The 18,358-nt window shown below is 40.0% G+C and overlaps 1 protein-coding gene across 2 annotated transcripts in view; it reads right to left on the reverse strand.

The window, feature by feature from the left end:
* Window positions 1–18,358, reverse strand: part of LRGUK (leucine rich repeats and guanylate kinase domain containing) — a 139,122-nt gene that overhangs the window by 32,039 nt on the left and 88,725 nt on the right. For both annotated transcript variants that reach the window (XR_004276755.1, XM_032304526.1), the window contains exons 17-19: window positions 9,224–9,312; window positions 7,053–7,175; window positions 512–663 (exon numbers count right to left, since the gene is read on the reverse strand). Coding sequence is in view for 1 of the 2 variants with exons in the window: in XM_032304526.1 (XP_032160417.1) it covers window positions 512–663; window positions 7,053–7,175; window positions 9,224–9,312 (364 nt within the window). In the remaining variant the exon portion in view is untranslated. The remainder of the gene's footprint in view (window positions 1–511; window positions 664–7,052; window positions 7,176–9,223; window positions 9,313–18,358) is intronic.

Raw genomic sequence — 18,358 nt, forward strand, 5'->3', positions numbered from 1 at the left:
TGTCGGGGCCTGGAGATATGCATTCACCTGTGTGTTGAGGAGCAAGGGCCATGAAGGGGGTGACCTGGCTAGGCTGGGCCAGATCCTTTTAAATCTAAAACCAGTGGGATTCTGCCAGACTCCCAGAGCAGAAGATGGGCCAGCAACCTGAAACCTTCCAGGCTTCTCTTTACCCTCACTGAATGGAGCCCAAGTCATCTAAGACCCCCTGCAGAGAGCACATGCCCTTGACCCCAAAAGATCCCTGCAGGCAGAGCAGCTCAGTGGGCCGAACAGCAACTTATTCTAAGCCCACTCTAAGTGGCCTAAGTATGTGACCTTGGGCACATTCTCGACCTTGCCGAACTTTGTTTTTCATCTCTGAGCAACGGGAGACCAAAAAACCCCACCCTACCTCAGAGGAGAGGGATGACTTCAACACTCATTTCATTTTTAAAAAATCAGAAGCAGTGGGAAATAGATACAGTGATGTTACTATGCGTATGAGACCCGCACGTAAGAGGACACATACCTTTTAGGGCCTGATCAGCCTCGCCATCACTTACTGCTGATCCCGGGCGAGAATAACTGCTGCCCTCTGGAGGCTGAGAAGACATTTCTTTGGACCATGGATAAGCTTGAAATACCGTAGAGCAGTTCCTGAGAAGGTGGGAATCCTTGCCACTGAAAAGTGAAAAGTAAAGGATACCGTTGGGATGAAAAGCTCCCGAGCACCATACGGTGGAAGCCTCTGACCGCACTGGGGCCCCTCTCCAGAGCCCCGTCCGTGGCGTGTGCACCGCTCTGCTGAGCTCAGGCATTCAGCGCGGTCTGTGGCAGGAGCTACATGGCAGCGGGCAGAGTAAAAGCTGTACATAGGGGCGTAAACCTCTCCTCCAACCGACAAAGCAAAGCAAAGCTCCAGTGGGTACTGGAGCACTCACAAGTTGACGGAGTCACAGGTACTAATTCCTAGCACTTCAGAACCAAATGCAACTTACATATGGCAGTTCCTGCTATTTAAGGACAGATGACATGCAAGCGTCTTAGGAGGCCACACACTGGGCATATCTAATGCGGGTTTTGGGGATTGGGATCTTGTTCCCCCTTTAGGATGAGGTTGGGTTGTGATTAGCGTGCCCAATATCCCTGTGTTTGGCCCAGTGTACTTCCTGCCATCAGGTTACTCTCCTTTGGGATTCACCTGCTTCTTGGCTTCCAAGGGTGGTGGGAGGTGGGGGAGGGGTCTCCATGGACGGCAGAGGAGGGGTTCATCCTGAAGGGCACCGTGAAGTGAGCTTTGTTGCTTTGCTCACAGCAAGATTAAACATTATTTCTTAATTTTTAGGTGCATTTATTTATTATTTAGCTTTTCTCCCGTCATTTATAAACATTTACCTTTGGAGGATCTAACTTCCTGTTTGCCCTACCAGTTTTATGAACTCTTTTTTTTTTTTTTTAAAGATTTTATTTATTTATTTGACAGAGAGAGATCACAAGTAGGCAGAGAGAGAGAGAGAGAGAGAGAGAGAAGCAGGCTCCCTGCTGAGCAGAGAGCCCGATGCGGGGCTCGATCCCAGGACCCTGAGATCATGACCTGAGCCGAAGGCAGCAGCTTAACCCACTGAGCCACCCAGGCGCCCCTGAACTCTTTATTATTTTTATTTTTTATTTTTTTATGAACTCTTTATATATTGAATGATGACTCATTTGTTACATTTTACATAGTCTGCTGTTTTTCCTTTTACATTTGTTTTGAACCTAGAGAAACTTAAGGTGTTTACATGGTCAAAATGTACTCCTCTTTCCCTCTGTGAGTTTTCTTATTTCTCCAAAATAAATTTCACGAATGTTTTAAGCAACTCATGAGTGCTTATAACGTGAGGGAGGGGATTAGGGGCCCTGACCCTCCCTGCAGCCAAAAAGCCACATGTAACTTTTGACTCCACAAAAATTTAACTACTCACAGCTTATTGTTGACGGGAAGCCTCACCGATAACATAAACAATTGATGGACACATATCTTGTATATGTATTAGATACTGTATTCTCTTACAATAAAGGAACATAGAGTAAAGGCTATTAAGAAAATCAAAAGGAAGAGAAAATGCATTTATGGTACATTAGTGCCCTGCACTGTAAATAACCCGCAAATAAATGGACCCCTGCAGCTCCAACCTGTGTTGTTCAAGGGTTAACAGTCTATACATATAATTAAAACCAAGTTCTATTATACAGAAGGGCTCATAATTAAAAAGCAGCAAGCCAAGGCCTACCTCTCCCAATACCACTTTCACTCTCCTGAGAGCTAACCATTTTTTATTTATTTATTTGACAGAAAGAGAAAGAGAGAGATCACAAGCTGGCAGAGAGGCAGGCAGAGAGAGAGGGAGAAGCAGGCTCCCCGCCAAGCAGAGAGCTTGATGCGGGGCTCGATCCCAGGACCTTGAAATCATGACCCGAGCCGTAGGCAGAGGCCCAACCCACTGAGACACCCAGGCGCCCCAGAGCTAACCATTTTTAACCATGTCTGTTTTCAGATATTCTGACAATAATTTTGTTTGTAAATAATACATTACTTTTATTGACTTACCAGTTTTAAAACAATCTTTGGTAGACATGGCTGTCTGCTATAATCAGAAAGGATTCAGCTCACTTAATAACACTCCCCCTGTTTTTTCTCCCCCAAAGAGCTCTGCCACCGTTTTCAGTTCTTCCCTCTGTCAGGCCTACATGGTCATGGACTGTATTTCAATCCCGCCTTTCTTGTTCCGCCAACAACAGATGACTCGTGTTGACTTTCTACCTCTACCTCCTCAACTTTGTCATTGGAGCTCTACTTTTCACTGCCAGTGTTAATTATAGTAAGTTTTGTCATCAGAGTGTTGTCTTTTCATGATTTAGCCAAAGATTAATTTAAGATGTTGAAAACTAGGAGGTAATTGTTTACTGCAGAGCCTGGAGGTTGGCTGCGATTATAGGTTCACTGTAGTTTCAACGCAATGACTACTATCTCAGCAGAGAAGTACATTTCTGGGATCAAATGTCAAATTCAGGTTGACCTCCACTTGTCCACACTCCACATTTAACTTAAGTTCATATCTTTGCAGTAGCAAAGGCTGAAGCAAATTGGGTCTACTCTGGATAAAGCCTGTCATTTAATGAGGGTGTCTCTGTCTACCAAGCTGATATTATGACTGAACAGAGTGAAAAGGGTAGAAGCAAGTTTTAATGAGGTGTCCCCCAGAGTTCAAGGCCCCATTACAAGGAAACACAGTCCAATTAGCTATTTGGGCTTGCCCTTGACCCAAGAGGAAATGTAGGGGGTGATGTAGGCATCTGAGGGGGCGCATCCAATATGAGGGCACTCATGCTGTCTGTGTTATGTCTGAATGGCAAGCAGAGACTGCAGTACTTGGGTCATAGTCCATGGCTGGAATCCAAAATCAGCTCTCCTGGAAAGCTCCCACACTGGGCGTGGACACCTGCCTTCTGTTCAACCTATTAACTACAGCTAGGGCTTGATGGCACCAACATTTTCAGGCAGAGGTAGTCCAGGATGGAGCCATCTCCCTGCAGCTAGGTTTCTGCTTAGAATATTTGAGGACTTGTAGGGGAGCACCTAGGAGGCTCAGTCGGTCAAGCATCTGCCTTCAGCTCAGGTCATGATCCCAGGGTTCTGGGATCGAGCCCCGCGTCGGGTTTCCCACTCAGCAGGGAGTCTGCTTCTCCCTCCGCCTCTCCCTCTCCCCTCCCCTGCTTGTGCTTTCTCTCTCTCTCAAATAAATAAAATCTTAAAAAAAAAAAAAGAAGTTTTGAGTACTTATTATCAACAGGTAGAAATACTGAATTGCTCGTTGGATCGTTGGAAGGAGGGGATCCTGTTGGACTGAGTACTTGGGTTTGTCTTTTTTTGTTAGACAACAGTTTTTGGAATCCCTTCACAGAACACTAGCCTGTTTCAGAATGAATACTGTGATCCTAGAAGATTTTGTTTTCCAACCTCTTGCCCCCACATAAGGTAACTGAGCTAAGAACCACTTCCTAAAAAAGTGAGACCAATAACTCCAACTTCTGGATTTCTCTGCGACTGAATAGCTCTTTCCTCTTGCAGTGGGCAAGTGACTTTAGTAACCTTGCTTGGGAGCTTCTCTCCAGAAGTATACTAGACTGAATCTTGTTCTGCTCAATAGAATGTTAGATGCATTTATGTGTTAGGGCCTAGATCTTCTATTCTAAACTACAGCACCATAAAGCTTTATTCCTTCTTTTAGTAAAAACCCACAATAAACCATAGATCTTATGGCCAACCTGTAAAGTAATACCAACATAGTATGTTAAAGAGAGCACAGAAGGAAAATAGCAAGAAAAAAAAAATGCCACTGGATTTTTAATACCTACCATATTAGTTTGTTAGGGTTGGTGTAACAAAGTACTGGGAACTGAGTGGCTGAAATTTAGTGTCTCATAGACCTGGAGTCTACAAGTTCAAGATCAAGGTGTCAGCAGGGTTGGTTCCTTCAGAAGGCTGTGGCAGAGGAGCTATCCTAGGCCCTTCCTCTAGCTTCTGGGGTTGGCTGGCAATCTGGTGCTCCCTGGCTTCTACATCACACCAAGCCCTCTTCTGATGTACATGCCTCGGTCCAAATTTCCCCTTTTTATGTGGACACAAATCGTATTGGTTTAGGGGTCTACCTTACTGCCTTATTCCAGTATGACCTTATCTTAACTAAATACATCTGCAACAACCTTATCTCCAAATAAGGTCACACTCTGAGGGGACAGGACTCCAGCATGTGAATTTGGTAGGGGGTAGGTTGAGGAGGGGGTGCACAACTCAACCCATAGCACATGTTCTGGTCTCTTATTTTTGAAAAAGTGTAGGTCTTCATTTAAAACAAACACCCCAAAAAAGTGTAGGGGGGGTGGATCACAGAGCAAGGTCTTTCAACAATTATTTCTTCCTTTTTATCAAAGAAAATATTACATGAAAATGCTTTGAGAGACTGATGTAAAAAATTGGTGGAGTTGAAAGACACACATATGCTACCACCAGCGAATGGTCAGACTTGAGGGTAGGTCTGAGCCACCGTTTCACCATGGGGCCAGATGAGGCATAAGCCCAGTGTGGCCTGTTAAGCATTCTTTTTCTCTGTTATGGTCTGAATATGTCCACACTTTTCCTTCAATTAATACTAATTAGAATACTAACTAGAATACTAGGGTCTCCAGTAGCTAGTGAAATGTGTAGGCTTGAAGGAACCACTTAGAAGGGATGGTTCTTTTTCATCATCAGCGTTAAGGGAGGAAATCCAAGTGTTAGAGCAATAAAACTCAGAAATAAAGGAAAACGTTCCTCATTTTTTAAATTGTCATTATCAAGACACAGGTTCTCAAAAAATATCCCTTTGCTGGGGCAGACTTTTAAAAAATAACTTTTTAAAGTTACGTTAATACTTCAAAAATACTTCACCACTGAAAATATGGGAGAACAAAGAAATAAAAATTGGTCATAATCTCATCACTACAAGATAATAACTAATAATATTTTGGTGTATTTTCAGTATTTTTTTCTGTACATACACATGAATATTTTTAGACCTAATCACATTGGCTATACATATGTATCTGAATTTCCACACTTATTATATTACAGGCATTGGTTCGTCTTTAACGCTTTATAATTTTAACATTTGTTTTAACATGTAGAGTGATATGAGGAACTTAACTGTATCTAAAAGAATTTTTTCCATTTATTAAATATTTCAGCAAGTCATCATGGATTCTAAATAGTTTTTTTAGGATATAAAAATTAAGTATAAATTCTAAATTGAAAATTTGAGTAATAAAGTGAGGTTCCTATTTTCAGAAAGTAAGTAAGAACCTGACAAGACCTTAATTATAGCATTTAAAAATTTTCAATTTAGAAATTACAAAAAATGATAAAGAAGAAAATAAAAATAACTGTATTTCTAGAGAAATCTCCCCTGCTAATATTCTAGTGCATTGCATTCCAGTCCTATTTCTTGTCTGTTATATTACCATGTGTTCAGATAGTGCAGAGACTCTGCCAAACCCACGTGACCCTTTCTGAAAAATTCTCTACTTGGTTCTCTTTCATTGGTCTGGACACAGATAATCAGATAAACGATGGGTGCTTGATACAGGTGCAACCAATCCACAGACCAGCCTGTTTCCTATGAGGGCTCTGGCTACAGATCTCTATATAAGAGTGGCACACCTAGTAGACAGTGATTGACCCAACCAGCCAGATCTTTTCTTGGGAAGTTTGGATTCAAGACCTATGTATGGAGATATGGTCAACTGTAGAAGAACACACAGCGCAAGCAGAAACCAAATGTAGCAGATTGCCTACAAAGGCCAAGCACTAAAATCAGTGGTCGGGTGGGTGTCAGCTGTGGTCTGTATACGGTCTTCAGCTTAACACACACTCAGCTTTTGAACCACCTTTTGACATAGTAAGCACTGGAACCCTGAAATGTCCTTTTGTGTATTGGACACCAGCTGGTAAACATTTAGAAACACAGCACTATATTAATCAGAGATGTTAATTGCAAATTACAAACACCAACTCTGGCTCATTTCAATACCTAAAAAGGAGTGACTGAAAAGCTATTGTGTCGTTTATAAACTAATGAAAAACTGAAGGATCAGACCTAAAAACTGGGTAGGAATCAAGGTAAGCTAGGTGCCAAGAACAGAGCCAGGTCTCAATATGGGAAGAGATCAGTAGATCATCACAGCTTGCACTCCGCAATGGATTCTGGATCCTCCACTACCGGTGTCTGGATGGATCTCTACCTGCTCCTGCATCTTTGTGTCCCCCTCACCCCCACATTCAAAATCCCAGAGAGAAGCTTTTAACTGGATGGACCCAGGATATATGCTTATGTCCTCCCCAGAGGGCCAGGATCTACTCCCTTCAAATTCCATGGTGGAAGGTGGGGTCCTGCTCCCCAGTTTCAGTATTTTTCTGAAGCATAGGGAGGAATGCCACGATCTTCACTAATCAGCACAAAATAACTGATTTTATTGCATAAAACTCAACTCACCTCCTCTCAAAATACGGTCCAATGGGAGCTTTAAAATAATCTTCACAAAGCTCAAAATTTTTCTGCAGTTCTGAAGCTGTAAAATAATGTAGACCATTGGTAACAGGTGCTGGCACTGGACCCCTGAAATCAGAAAAAAAAGAAAAAAAAAAGAATTTTGTAATGATACCAAGCATAGACACACATAATACCTAAATACTGACTGATATATCCACATAAATGTAAATACCTGTAAGATATATTTGGAATAATGTAATACATCCACTCTAACATTTACTCCAGACTTGTCTTAAAACACTAGCATTAGTACATTCTAATTTGTAGACTAAGGGAATTTATGTTGTTTTAAATCTTCCTTATCTATGAAGTCACCAATATTGGCAAATCATCTTCGTACTGATTAGTATGTATTTTATGTATTCCATTATAAACCCTTGTCCATTTGTTACATGAGTCCAACAATTTATCAACCGCTATAAAAACTGAAATAGATGTTTTCAAATTTTGTTCCTAATCCAATGCTTTGAAATGATACCAGAATAAAGTATTTCTAAAAATTCCAATATTATACTCTCCACTGAACTCCAGTGTAAAATATTCTTTTTTCAACTCTACTAGCCTGTTTTCCCAGAGTGACTTGGAAGAATCATTAACCGTTTTTAGTGAAAAAATCCTGTTGTTATTCACCTCAGACTTGCTAAATAGAGTTGCTGTGTGCAAAGTAGCCCAATTGCATATAAATGCATGCAAATTTGAATCGGCTCTCTGTCCTGGTATGACCCATTTGGAGCTCATATTTAAAATTGCTTCGGTCCTCTGTCCCTAGCGTTTTAATAAGCTTGGCCCTGCTGCTGATCAGAGGTCACACAGACCCTAGCTTTGCTGCTCTAGAAGATACTGTCTATCTCCTGGCCATCACTTTCCTAGCCCTTCAGTGGATCTCTGTGTAAGCCACACAGCCTATCTTTTGAATCAGACTATCCAAAGATAGTTTATCAATATGGAGAAAATTCATCACACTTTTTGGATATGGAACAAATAGACAAAACTTGGTTTCCTTTATATTGGTTGAAGATTTTTAACAGGTTAAAATTACAGACAATAAAAATTGAATTTGAATAAAACTTAAGTGGTTTCTTTATTCTGCTTCCTTGAATCTCTGCATTCTAAAAAAGCTTTTTAAAATGCATAATTAAGGTCTTGTCATGTTCTTGCTACCTTTCTGAAAACAGGGACTTCACTTTATTACTCAGATTTTCTAAAATGTGGCACAGGAAAGAGAATTCAGAATATCAAAGCTTGTAGCGTTAATGAGAAAATAAAATGCAAACATTCTGTAGCTATCCTGTGACCTACTTATTCATTCTGAGTAAATATTAAAGCCTAAATGTGCCTCTTGATACGTAATGATAGTAAAATAATTATTATAGCCACTAACATCAGGAAGCCTTTACTATGCGGAAGGAACTAAGTAAAACCCTTCATATTAAGAATAGAGAATTCACAGATTAATAAAGATACAATGATTCCCACTCTCATGGAATTTACAGTTTAATATGGAAAGGAGGCATTAAACAAATGACTTTGCGCATAATAAATTACTATTGTTTTGAGAGTCATGACAGACAAGAGCAAGAAAGTGAACACAATATAATGAACTTTCAGTCATGAACAGCCTTGGTGAAGGCTGATATATATTCAAATTCCACCAGAAATACCATTCCTTATAGTCTTCAAAGAGGGCAAAGAGGGTGCCTGGGTGGCTCAGTGGGTTAAAGCCTCTGCCTTCGGCTCAGGTCATGATCCCAGGGTCCTGGGATTGAGCCCCGAGTTGGGCTCTCTGCCCAGCGGGAAGCCTGCTTCCCCCTCTCTCTCTGCCTGCCTCTCTGCCTACCTGTGATCTCTGTCAAATAAATAAATAACATCTTAAAAAAAAAAAGTGCAAAGGAAAAAAAAAGCCACAAGTTTTTAATAGCTATGAGCACATTATGTCTTTTTAAAATACATAATAAATGAAAGGAAAATACAACTTCTAGAACTAGGTTTACTACTGAAGCACTGGGTCCACTCTAGTACAGAGGCCTCTGTTATGTTGATGATTTAGGATTCATTTGGTATATTTGGATCAATCTAAAGATGCCCCGGTATAAGTAAATGTGATATATCGCTACCTTTGAAACAGGAGTGTGTGATGAGGAGATATCTTTCCCATCAGGGCCTGCCGGGCTGTCTCATATTGTCTCTCTATAGAATCTCTTTCCTAGGCAAGGAATATGATCAGAAAATTATATTGATGTCAAAAATACGTCAGATGGCGATAATCACTATCTTCTTCTAGAGATTGTCAAATATATGGAAAGAAAAAGGGGGAAAGGCCTAAAAAAAACAGCTATTGGTTCAGTGGAAAGAACAAAAACTTTATAAATGAAATATTTTTATGAAGACCTCAATTTATCAACTTTATTTGACATCTAAACAATAATGTGACAATTCCTTATTCATGTTTATATATTCTTTTATCTTTCCAATGAGATCATCTCTTATTATTGTCTTTTTGTCTTCCCAGATCTTTGCACACAGAATAGTCAAGTTATTGATTATATCCAACAGTATTTCAGTACAACCCTGAAATATCTCCCCCGTGTCACCAGCACTTCACCATCACTATATACTTAGTAAACATTTGAAGGGGATACAGAGACATAAAAGACACAATCATCACCTTCAAAAGGTTTTTAATCTGGTGGCCAAAGGGGATTTAAAAAGACAGAGGAAAAACCGAGAGAGCACATGCTGTTTTATAAATAGTAAAATGGATATCTGTACATGGATTATGTAATGGAGTGTGATCTGTTTAGAAACTGTCCAGGTGCTGGATTTCCTCACTTTAAGCAAAGCTGGCATATAAAATTCTCAATTTACAGAAAAGATAAATCAACAAGTGCTTATTTGTTTTACATAAAAGTCTCATTTATAAAGGGATTTGTAATAACATTTATTTTTAAACAGCAATCTTTGCTTGCAGTAACTGAATCTGAACTAAAACTCTCTGATTTTAATGTCACTACCAGGCTTGTCTGTAAGTTGATATTTAGTTAAAATCACATAAGAAACGACGACAAACAAGTATGCCAAGGAAAATAAACACCAAAGCTACGGTTGTGAGCTTGCAACTCCTGGCTAACCGCTTGTTTTAGCCTTGGAGGTTAGCATAGTTTCAAGAGGTTGTGTGTGTTTTAGGGGAATTTTTCAAGAATTAACTTTTAAGGGTTAAGTTGATGTGATTCTAAAGGCATTTTTGCATTACAGAAACTAATCTGCAGTAATGGTTCTACTCTGTGGTGATGCCAAGGTTGGTGCAGTGAACACCTCTGGGAAACAAGTCGCACCCCAAAGACCAGAAGACCCTTTGGTCACTCCTGTGTTCCCCTGTACACAGCACACACACCTGAGCATGAAGAGGAAGCTTAATCTGTATCTTTAATGTACAACCGTATAAATTTGGGGACATAATATGAAGTGTGAATAGTGTCTAGCGTTCTCTGTGATCTGGAATAGAATTTGCTGTCGATGGTTGCTAGCTTAAGAAATTCTGGGTCAGGCTTTTGAAATTGTTTCTTAGACACCATGACATATGACAGCTAACAACGAAACTTTCAGGTGTCTATCTGGTCACCATAGGCTCTCGGGTGTCTATCTGGTCACCAAGACCATACAACGGTGTCCCTGACCATTAGCTCTGTGATTCTGTCTTAAGCAGGACAAGAAGAAAGTAGCACTTGACTGGATGGATGGGGTTTGCAATGGGACAAGAGAGGAGGAAAGAAACTCTATGTAAATTTCACTACTTAAAACTATCTGTTTAAATAACCCCTAAATACACCTAAATGATTTCATATTACTACAAAATTACTATATATTGACGAACTCCACTATCCCACTCTCAGGTTAATTTGTTATTCTTGTTCCTCAGTTTCTCCACAGCAGTACACATATTTTCTATTGTGATTTTACTTGATACCATCTTCATTTTTTCCTATATGGGTCCTTGATTTCAATTACATCATGGCTGGGAGGACGACAGTAATAGCGGAAGCGCGGTCTGGAGCTTTCAGAATTCTCACACAAAAATAGAGCAAGCAAATGGCCAAATAAAAAACATACCAAAACATTGACAAGAATACTAGATGAAGAGATACCCCCTCAAACCCTAAATCCCCTCAAACCCCAAATCAGAAGAAGAATCTCCCTCAAAGCCCAAAATACAGATGATCTTAGTGGCACCAGCACATGGCACCAGTGTCTATGTGAGAGAAAGGCGAAGGAAGCAACAGGGGGACTAAAAGACCCTCGTATTCACTAGGAAGAAAAGCAGCACAAATGGGCACCACAGCTGGAATCCAGGGGGTGCTTCTTCCTACCTTAATAGTGGGTAAGAATAAGGGGTTCACAGTAAGTTCTGAAACAGCTGGATCAACTGTGATTTCTTGAATCTGACCCACTATGGCTCTCTTCTAAGACAGAGCCCCACACTAAAGAAAAGCTAATGGGAGTGGAATCAAAATTAATTAGGTGGGGCACCTGGGTGGCTCAGTGGGTTAAGCCTCTGCCTTGGGCTCAGGTCATGAGGGGCTCTGCTCGGCAGGGAGCCTGCTTCCCCCTCTCTCTCTGCCTGTCTCTCTGCCTACTTGTGATCTCTGTCTGTCAAATAAATAAAATAAAAATCTTTAAAAAATGGTTCCCTCTCTCTACTTCCCCCCAACTTAAAAAAACATTAATTAGGACAGTCAACAGAGAAAAAGAGAAAGTCTAGACCAAAGTGGTAGAGGGGAACAGAGCCCAGAAACCCCCAACAAAAACTGAAACCCTCAAAAGAAAACTGATATAGGGGTGCCTGGGTGGCTCAGTGGGTTAAAGCCTCTGCCTTTGGCTCAGGTCATGATCCCAGGGTCCTGGGATCGAGCCCTGCATCGGGTTCTCTGCTCAGCAGGGAGCCTGCTTCCCTCCCTCTCTCTCTTTCTACTGCCTGCCTCTCTACCTATTTGTGATCTCTGTCAAATAAATAAAAAAGAAAAAGAAAAAAAGAAAACTGCTATATATTTTAACACAATTTGTAAAAACCATGATTCCTTATAAAAGTTTGAAAAAACTAACTTCACATAAGAATGAGAAATTTCCTAGTAAAATCTCAAAGTTATTATTTTAAAAGAGGAGACTAACCCCTTTACATACAGTGAAAGCATTCATTAAACAGATAAAATCTGTCATCTACTATTTCAAAATTAATTAAAAGACATTAAGGAAATGGCACAAAACATTAAGGAACAAATAAATTACTTTTTTTCGCCCAGAGGGAGAGAGCACACGAGTGGGGGGAAGGGCAGAGAGAGAGAGGGAGAGAATCTCAAGCAGACACCATGCCCAGTGCAGAGCCCCACATGGGGCTTAATCTCATAACCCTGAGATTATGACCTGAGCTGAAATCAAGAGTTGGATGCTTAACCGACTGAGCCACCCAGGGACCCCAATAAATTATAATTTTTAAAACTCCTAAGTGAGGTGACAGAACTCAGGAAAAAAATCAGAAATATAAGGGAAAAAAGTCACTTCAGAAATTAAAACTAAACCAGAAGGAAGAGAAGAGTAAAGAACAACAAATGACTTCATAGGGATAGAAAGAGAATGGAGGAAATTTTTTTAAACTCAAAAAGAAATAAAGAGGTAATAAGAGTCTAGAAAAAATGACAAATATTTAAGACAGACAAAGATGATCCAACATACAAACAATAAGAGCCCTTGATAAACCAAAACAAGCAAACAGGATAGGTCACAAAAACAACAATTTGAGTCTCAAGTATGACAGGCTGTCAACGGCAGGCAAGAACTCAGGATATGCTGCCCCCAGAACACTTCCTGGATCTAGTAGAGAATGCGCCTAGACAACAAAACTACTAGACATTGGCCTGAGGCCTAATGATGAGTATCAAGTGTGTATATATCTGAGAAGTAAGACAAAATGAGAGTTAAAAGGGAGCAAGTGTATGACTATGTGCTGAGAGTATAGCTGTAAAACAACCACAAATAACTGGGTTATTGGAGAACATGTGCAAACAAATTTTTAACTGTTCTCAAGTCTTTCTACTGGCACTAATCATATTGGTATTGTTATTTGAAGACTCTTCTGGACATAATCTGGATGAAACACATGAGAAGTTTCACAGACATTAAACTACAGTAGACACCATAGTTCTATCATCTCCCATGTCTTTCAGAATCAGGATGCTCAGTGTGAAAGAAAGGTATGTAATAGAGAAGATGCATAAAAATCCTCAAGTCCTGAATCTGAATTGGAAATATTAACTTGAACTCGTGAGGTATTTAATCTACAGAAAAAGCCTAGAAGCAATGAGCAACCCAGCAGCAACGAGCACTCCTGGCAACCATATGACCTTGCGCTATCACCTCCCACTTAAAGAAACCAGAGCTCTTTGGAGAAGAGATGGTTTGCGGGTCTGGGGCAGGTAATGCACAGAAGAGTGTAGAAGATCTTGTCCTAACAGAGAGCAAGATAGCTACTGAAGTTGACATGGGTCATATTAAAGGACACAGGAGCCACCTAAAGAGGCTCTCAATGGCCTCTTTTGAGTTTCAATAGGATACAAAATGCAGTGGGTAGATATATTCAATATGTAGAAATCAAGAACATAACGATCATCAATGATATTTAAAAATTAACTGGTCACCTCCAAAGAATAATAGGAAACCATATCTTGAGAAAAAAGGCACTTAGACAGCTGATCCTACATGATCTGTGCCACTTGATAGCCAGGCAATAGATGAGAGGAACATCTCTTTATAGTATCACTGCAGCTAATACATCTGGTGAATGTCATGTCCTGAAAAATACATCTGAGTAGAAGAAAGCATTTTTCTTTTGGAGTTAAAATTGACATTGCTAAGTTGTGTGATCTTGGACAAGCTCCCTGAGCTGAGCTCCCTCACATTATTGAATGGAGTCGTCCTTAGTAGATATAGGTACCCAATATTTTGTCACCACAGATCCACCTTCTCACTGGCCTTCATACATTCAGGTACTTTGTGGGATTGGACAGGACTAATGTGCCATACACACACATTTGCTAAAGTGGCTTTGAATGAACCAGCCATTCAGCAATTTTTTCTGGAGAACTGGCTTTTGGTAAGCTGGTCTGCCCAGAAGTGAGGGTATCCCCTCAGGAGGTCAGGAGATCTGGTTGAAGAAAAAGATACAATTGAAGTTCAAGCGGAGTTTGAAAATCAATCTTCCTCTGGAATGCAAAGATCTAGTCACAGTTCCAGAGCAGGAAATCTTCACTAAGCCACCATAGCCTTCATGCATGTCTTCCAGGCAGCCAATCAGGCAAAAAGAGGTTGCAATTAACAGAGAAACTAAAACATAGTGATACCTAACAAAACTCATGAACCCGGACTTCTATAATTAATAGTATATGTGTTGTATAAATAAAAACCTTTTACTGGATAGTGTTTGTTACATTTTCTTTGCAACAGTAAGAAAAGAGCTGTGTATTGTTTTTTTTGTTTGTTTTATTTTACTCAAAACTAAAAACTGCACTTAAGGAGAAAGGTTGATCAAAATTACATTTACAGTTCTCCAGGAATATTTCAGAAATGTTCAAATTAATATTCTCTGGGAGTCGTTCATCAAAGTAAGTACCATTTAAGCTAAGAAGAGAGAAGAAATAAAGCAACAGGGTTGTATAAGCAAGGTATGAGGAAATTCACTGGGTACCTATTTAAACTCATATTAAATTATGATCAAATCCATGGAAAGCATTTGATATTGATAAACTATTAGAGTCACAAGCAAGAAAAATGATGTTAGTGATGTTTTTCCAGACTTGAAGAGCAAAGAATACTACTCTTGGACATTTCTTCCTAACGGAGACAAGCCATGTGGGTCCCAGTGATCCCAGAGATGAGAAACAAAACATAGCTGTTGGTGTATTAGGCACCAGTAATCCTGAGAATGTCTCCATGCTCCATTAGCCCATTTTCTACTCAAATAAAGAAGCAGTAGTAGAAGGGCTAGAGATACACAGACCTCATCCACCAAAGAGAAGAGACCAGAGGCATCTCTACCAGACTATTCCATTCAGTAAGGGCAGGATCAGTTCTACTTTGTTCTAGGGTCTAGAACAGGGTCCAGTAAGCAAATACCTGATATCTACTGAAAAGCAAATCTAATCCTTATACACAGAAGGGATTCAACAAATTCAAGACATGTGAGAAGAAGGGAAGATGAATGAGTGAGAAAAAAGAAAGGGAAAGAGTTAAGGAAGGAAAGAGGGGAGAAGGGGAGCCTTCCACATATGGGAATGGACAGGATGGCTAGGAGAGCAAAGGCTCTTCGCAGGACTGCTAACCTACAAAGTCAGAATGAACTCATCTTCCAACAAGCCATCACACAGATTATGAACACTACTTTCCCACATGGCCACACCGCCTGTAGCTCATTATTTCCCTTTTCCCAGATTTATATCCAAGAGGACAGGAAGCTAAGTCTCAGCCCCTAGGAAGCTCGCACCCTACTGTGCTCTACTACTGTGGTCTGAATTCTTAACTGTCTTCCAGTCCTTCAGATTGATCATGTAGTTGTACCTCTGTCTGGTTTTGGTTTCAGCATCACCCTTGGATGAAAACCCTGTAGATCGCCCTTGATTTTTCAAGCTGTGGGAAATCCTACCCAACCCCAGAGAGGTTAAGTAACTCATTGAGGCTTGTCCAGCTAGTGAACAGACAAATGACACTCCTTTCACTACACCAGGTGCCCTCCTAAACCCCCAGGTGCCGGCATCCCTTGTGTCCTTTTCAACCTTTACCACCTCCTTCCCTCTCCCGAGATAAGCAGTCTCCTGGCTGTTATGGTAACCACTCCTTTTTTATACTTTTATCACCCAAATATGCATCCCCACGTATTATGGTTTAGAATTCCCAATTTTTCATTTATATATTAATAGAATCATATAGTGCACATTCTTTAGATTTAGTCATTCTTTGGTTCAACAGGATGTTTGAGAGAGATATCCATGGAGCGAAGTTTGTTCATTTGCATTGCTATACATATTTTAACTACATGAATATTCAAAATTTCACTTGGCCTATTTATTGCTAGTGGACACCTGAGTTTCCAGTTTAAGACCACTACACACAAGGCTACTATGAACATTCTTGCACATACCTTTTGGTGCACATGGCCCCACATTTCCATTGGAATCCCACTGCTGAGTCATGCTCAACTTTAGTGGATAATCCCTTTTATTTTCTCAAGTGTACAAATTGAACCTCCCACCAACTGTCCTACAAGAGTTTCTACTGTTCATATCCTAACACTCAGCTCATGATTTTAGTGCTTCTAGTGTATGTGTAGCAGCATTTCACTGTGGCTATGATTTGCATTTCCTGATAAAGAGGTTGACTATCTCTTCGCATGACTATTGGCCTGCTGGATATTATCCTTTGTGAAGAGGTTTTCCTGTATATTTTTTTCTTAATAATTTAAAAAGAGTTTTTTGTTTTTGTTTTTGTTTTTTTAAAGATTTATTTATTTATTTATTTGACACAGAGAGAGAGATCACAAGTAGGCAGAGAGGCAGGCAGAGAGAGAGAGAGAGGAGGAAGCAGGCTCCCTGCCGAGCAGAGAGCCCGATGCGGGACTCGATTCCAGGACCCTGAGATCATGACCTGAGCTGAAGGCAGCAGCTTAACCCACTGAGCCACCCAGGTTCCCTAAAAAAAAGTTTTTAAATATATTCTAAATAAAAGCATTTTGTTAGTTATATTTATTATAAGTATCATCCTGCTCTGTGTGCTTTCTCTTTTTTCCTCTTCAATTCTGTTTTTTTTAATTGACATGTTACTAATTTTAATGTTCCCCAATGTTTTAAACGTTTCCTTCGTAAAAGTGCTCTTTGTATTACATTTAAGGAATCTATACCTGCCTCCAAGTCATAAAAGTCTTCTCTTACATTATCTTCTAGAAGTATTCTTGCTTTGTCTTTTAACATTTATATAGATAATCCACCTTAAATTTTGTAATCACATTTTGACATACATGTAGTTAGAAGCTATGCACAAGTAAAGGGTAGAATATTCAAATATAGGAATGAGACAGAAAGACCTCATGTGCACAGGGAGTTTGGGGTAGATTGAGCAGAGAAGAAGAATGCTGTCTTCAATTCAATGGGAAGGAGCTTCAGAGAAACAGAACTCAAAAAGCCTAGACGATGGAAATTTCCACCTATCCATTACTGTCAAATGGTTCTCTTGATAGCTTCTAAAAGTAAATATGAATACATTAGACCTACAGTGAAGACACCCAAAAAAGCGTAAAAATTTCTTCTTTTGGGAGGGAACAATTTAAGATACAGATTTTTGACAGAGGAAGTTGCTATTCCTTTCTTCAATCCACTGAAAGGTTTCAAAAAATACATGGAAATTTATGTTGGGGAAAGTAAAATGAGCAAAACAACATCTTCTCTAAAGGGTTTCAATGAAAGGTACATGAGATGATTTATACAAAAGCCTTTTCCAAATTACAAATGCTGTGTAAAGGCTATTTATGTTCTCTAACATAACATGATAACATCTTTCTAAAGCTTCCGCTGTCACATTGCTCATTTCGTCTTGTTAACAACTACACAAAGGTTAAAATCTGAAAAGTACTTAAAATTTAAAAATAGCATCGAATCCATCATCTTTAAAAGAAAACGAGACACTAAAAATAACCTTAGGCACATTCTGCCCCACATATGTGACAGCAGCAATATGACAGCAGCAATTGAGTATTTTGTACCTATTTCTGAAGAATGTATTCTGGTTGTTGGGGATTTGATTTGCTTCTCTATGAAACTGTTGTTACATTGTTTCTCTACCAGCACTGACTGGCAAAGATATCAGAACCTCCAGGCGCAATGTGTTTGAGGATCATTACCATCAAGGATCAGTCACTGCCAACGCTCTAACAGGTCTAGATGTTCTAGACCAAGCTATGGATTCCCTGGACAACTGGGCTGAACAGTTTTCTAGGGAGGTGACTGCCAGGAAGGAGTGACCCATGGAAAAGTTCATGAGACTACTTTGACCCCAAGTGGCCTGCACTACCTTCCCCCTACTCCGTCTGGGGGCCCCTCGGATCACACCGCCTTTTTATCATACCCTTCCCTCTCCAGTTTCTCCAAACTTTTTATTAACCTTATACTGAAATGTTGGTCATGAATTATAGTGAAAAACACATTGTGTGTCTGGGT

The sequence above is a fragment of the Mustela erminea genome, chromosome 11, assembly GCF_009829155.1.
Source record: "Mustela erminea isolate mMusErm1 chromosome 11, mMusErm1.Pri, whole genome shotgun sequence".
NCBI lineage: Eukaryota > Metazoa > Chordata > Mammalia > Carnivora > Mustelidae > Mustela > Mustela erminea.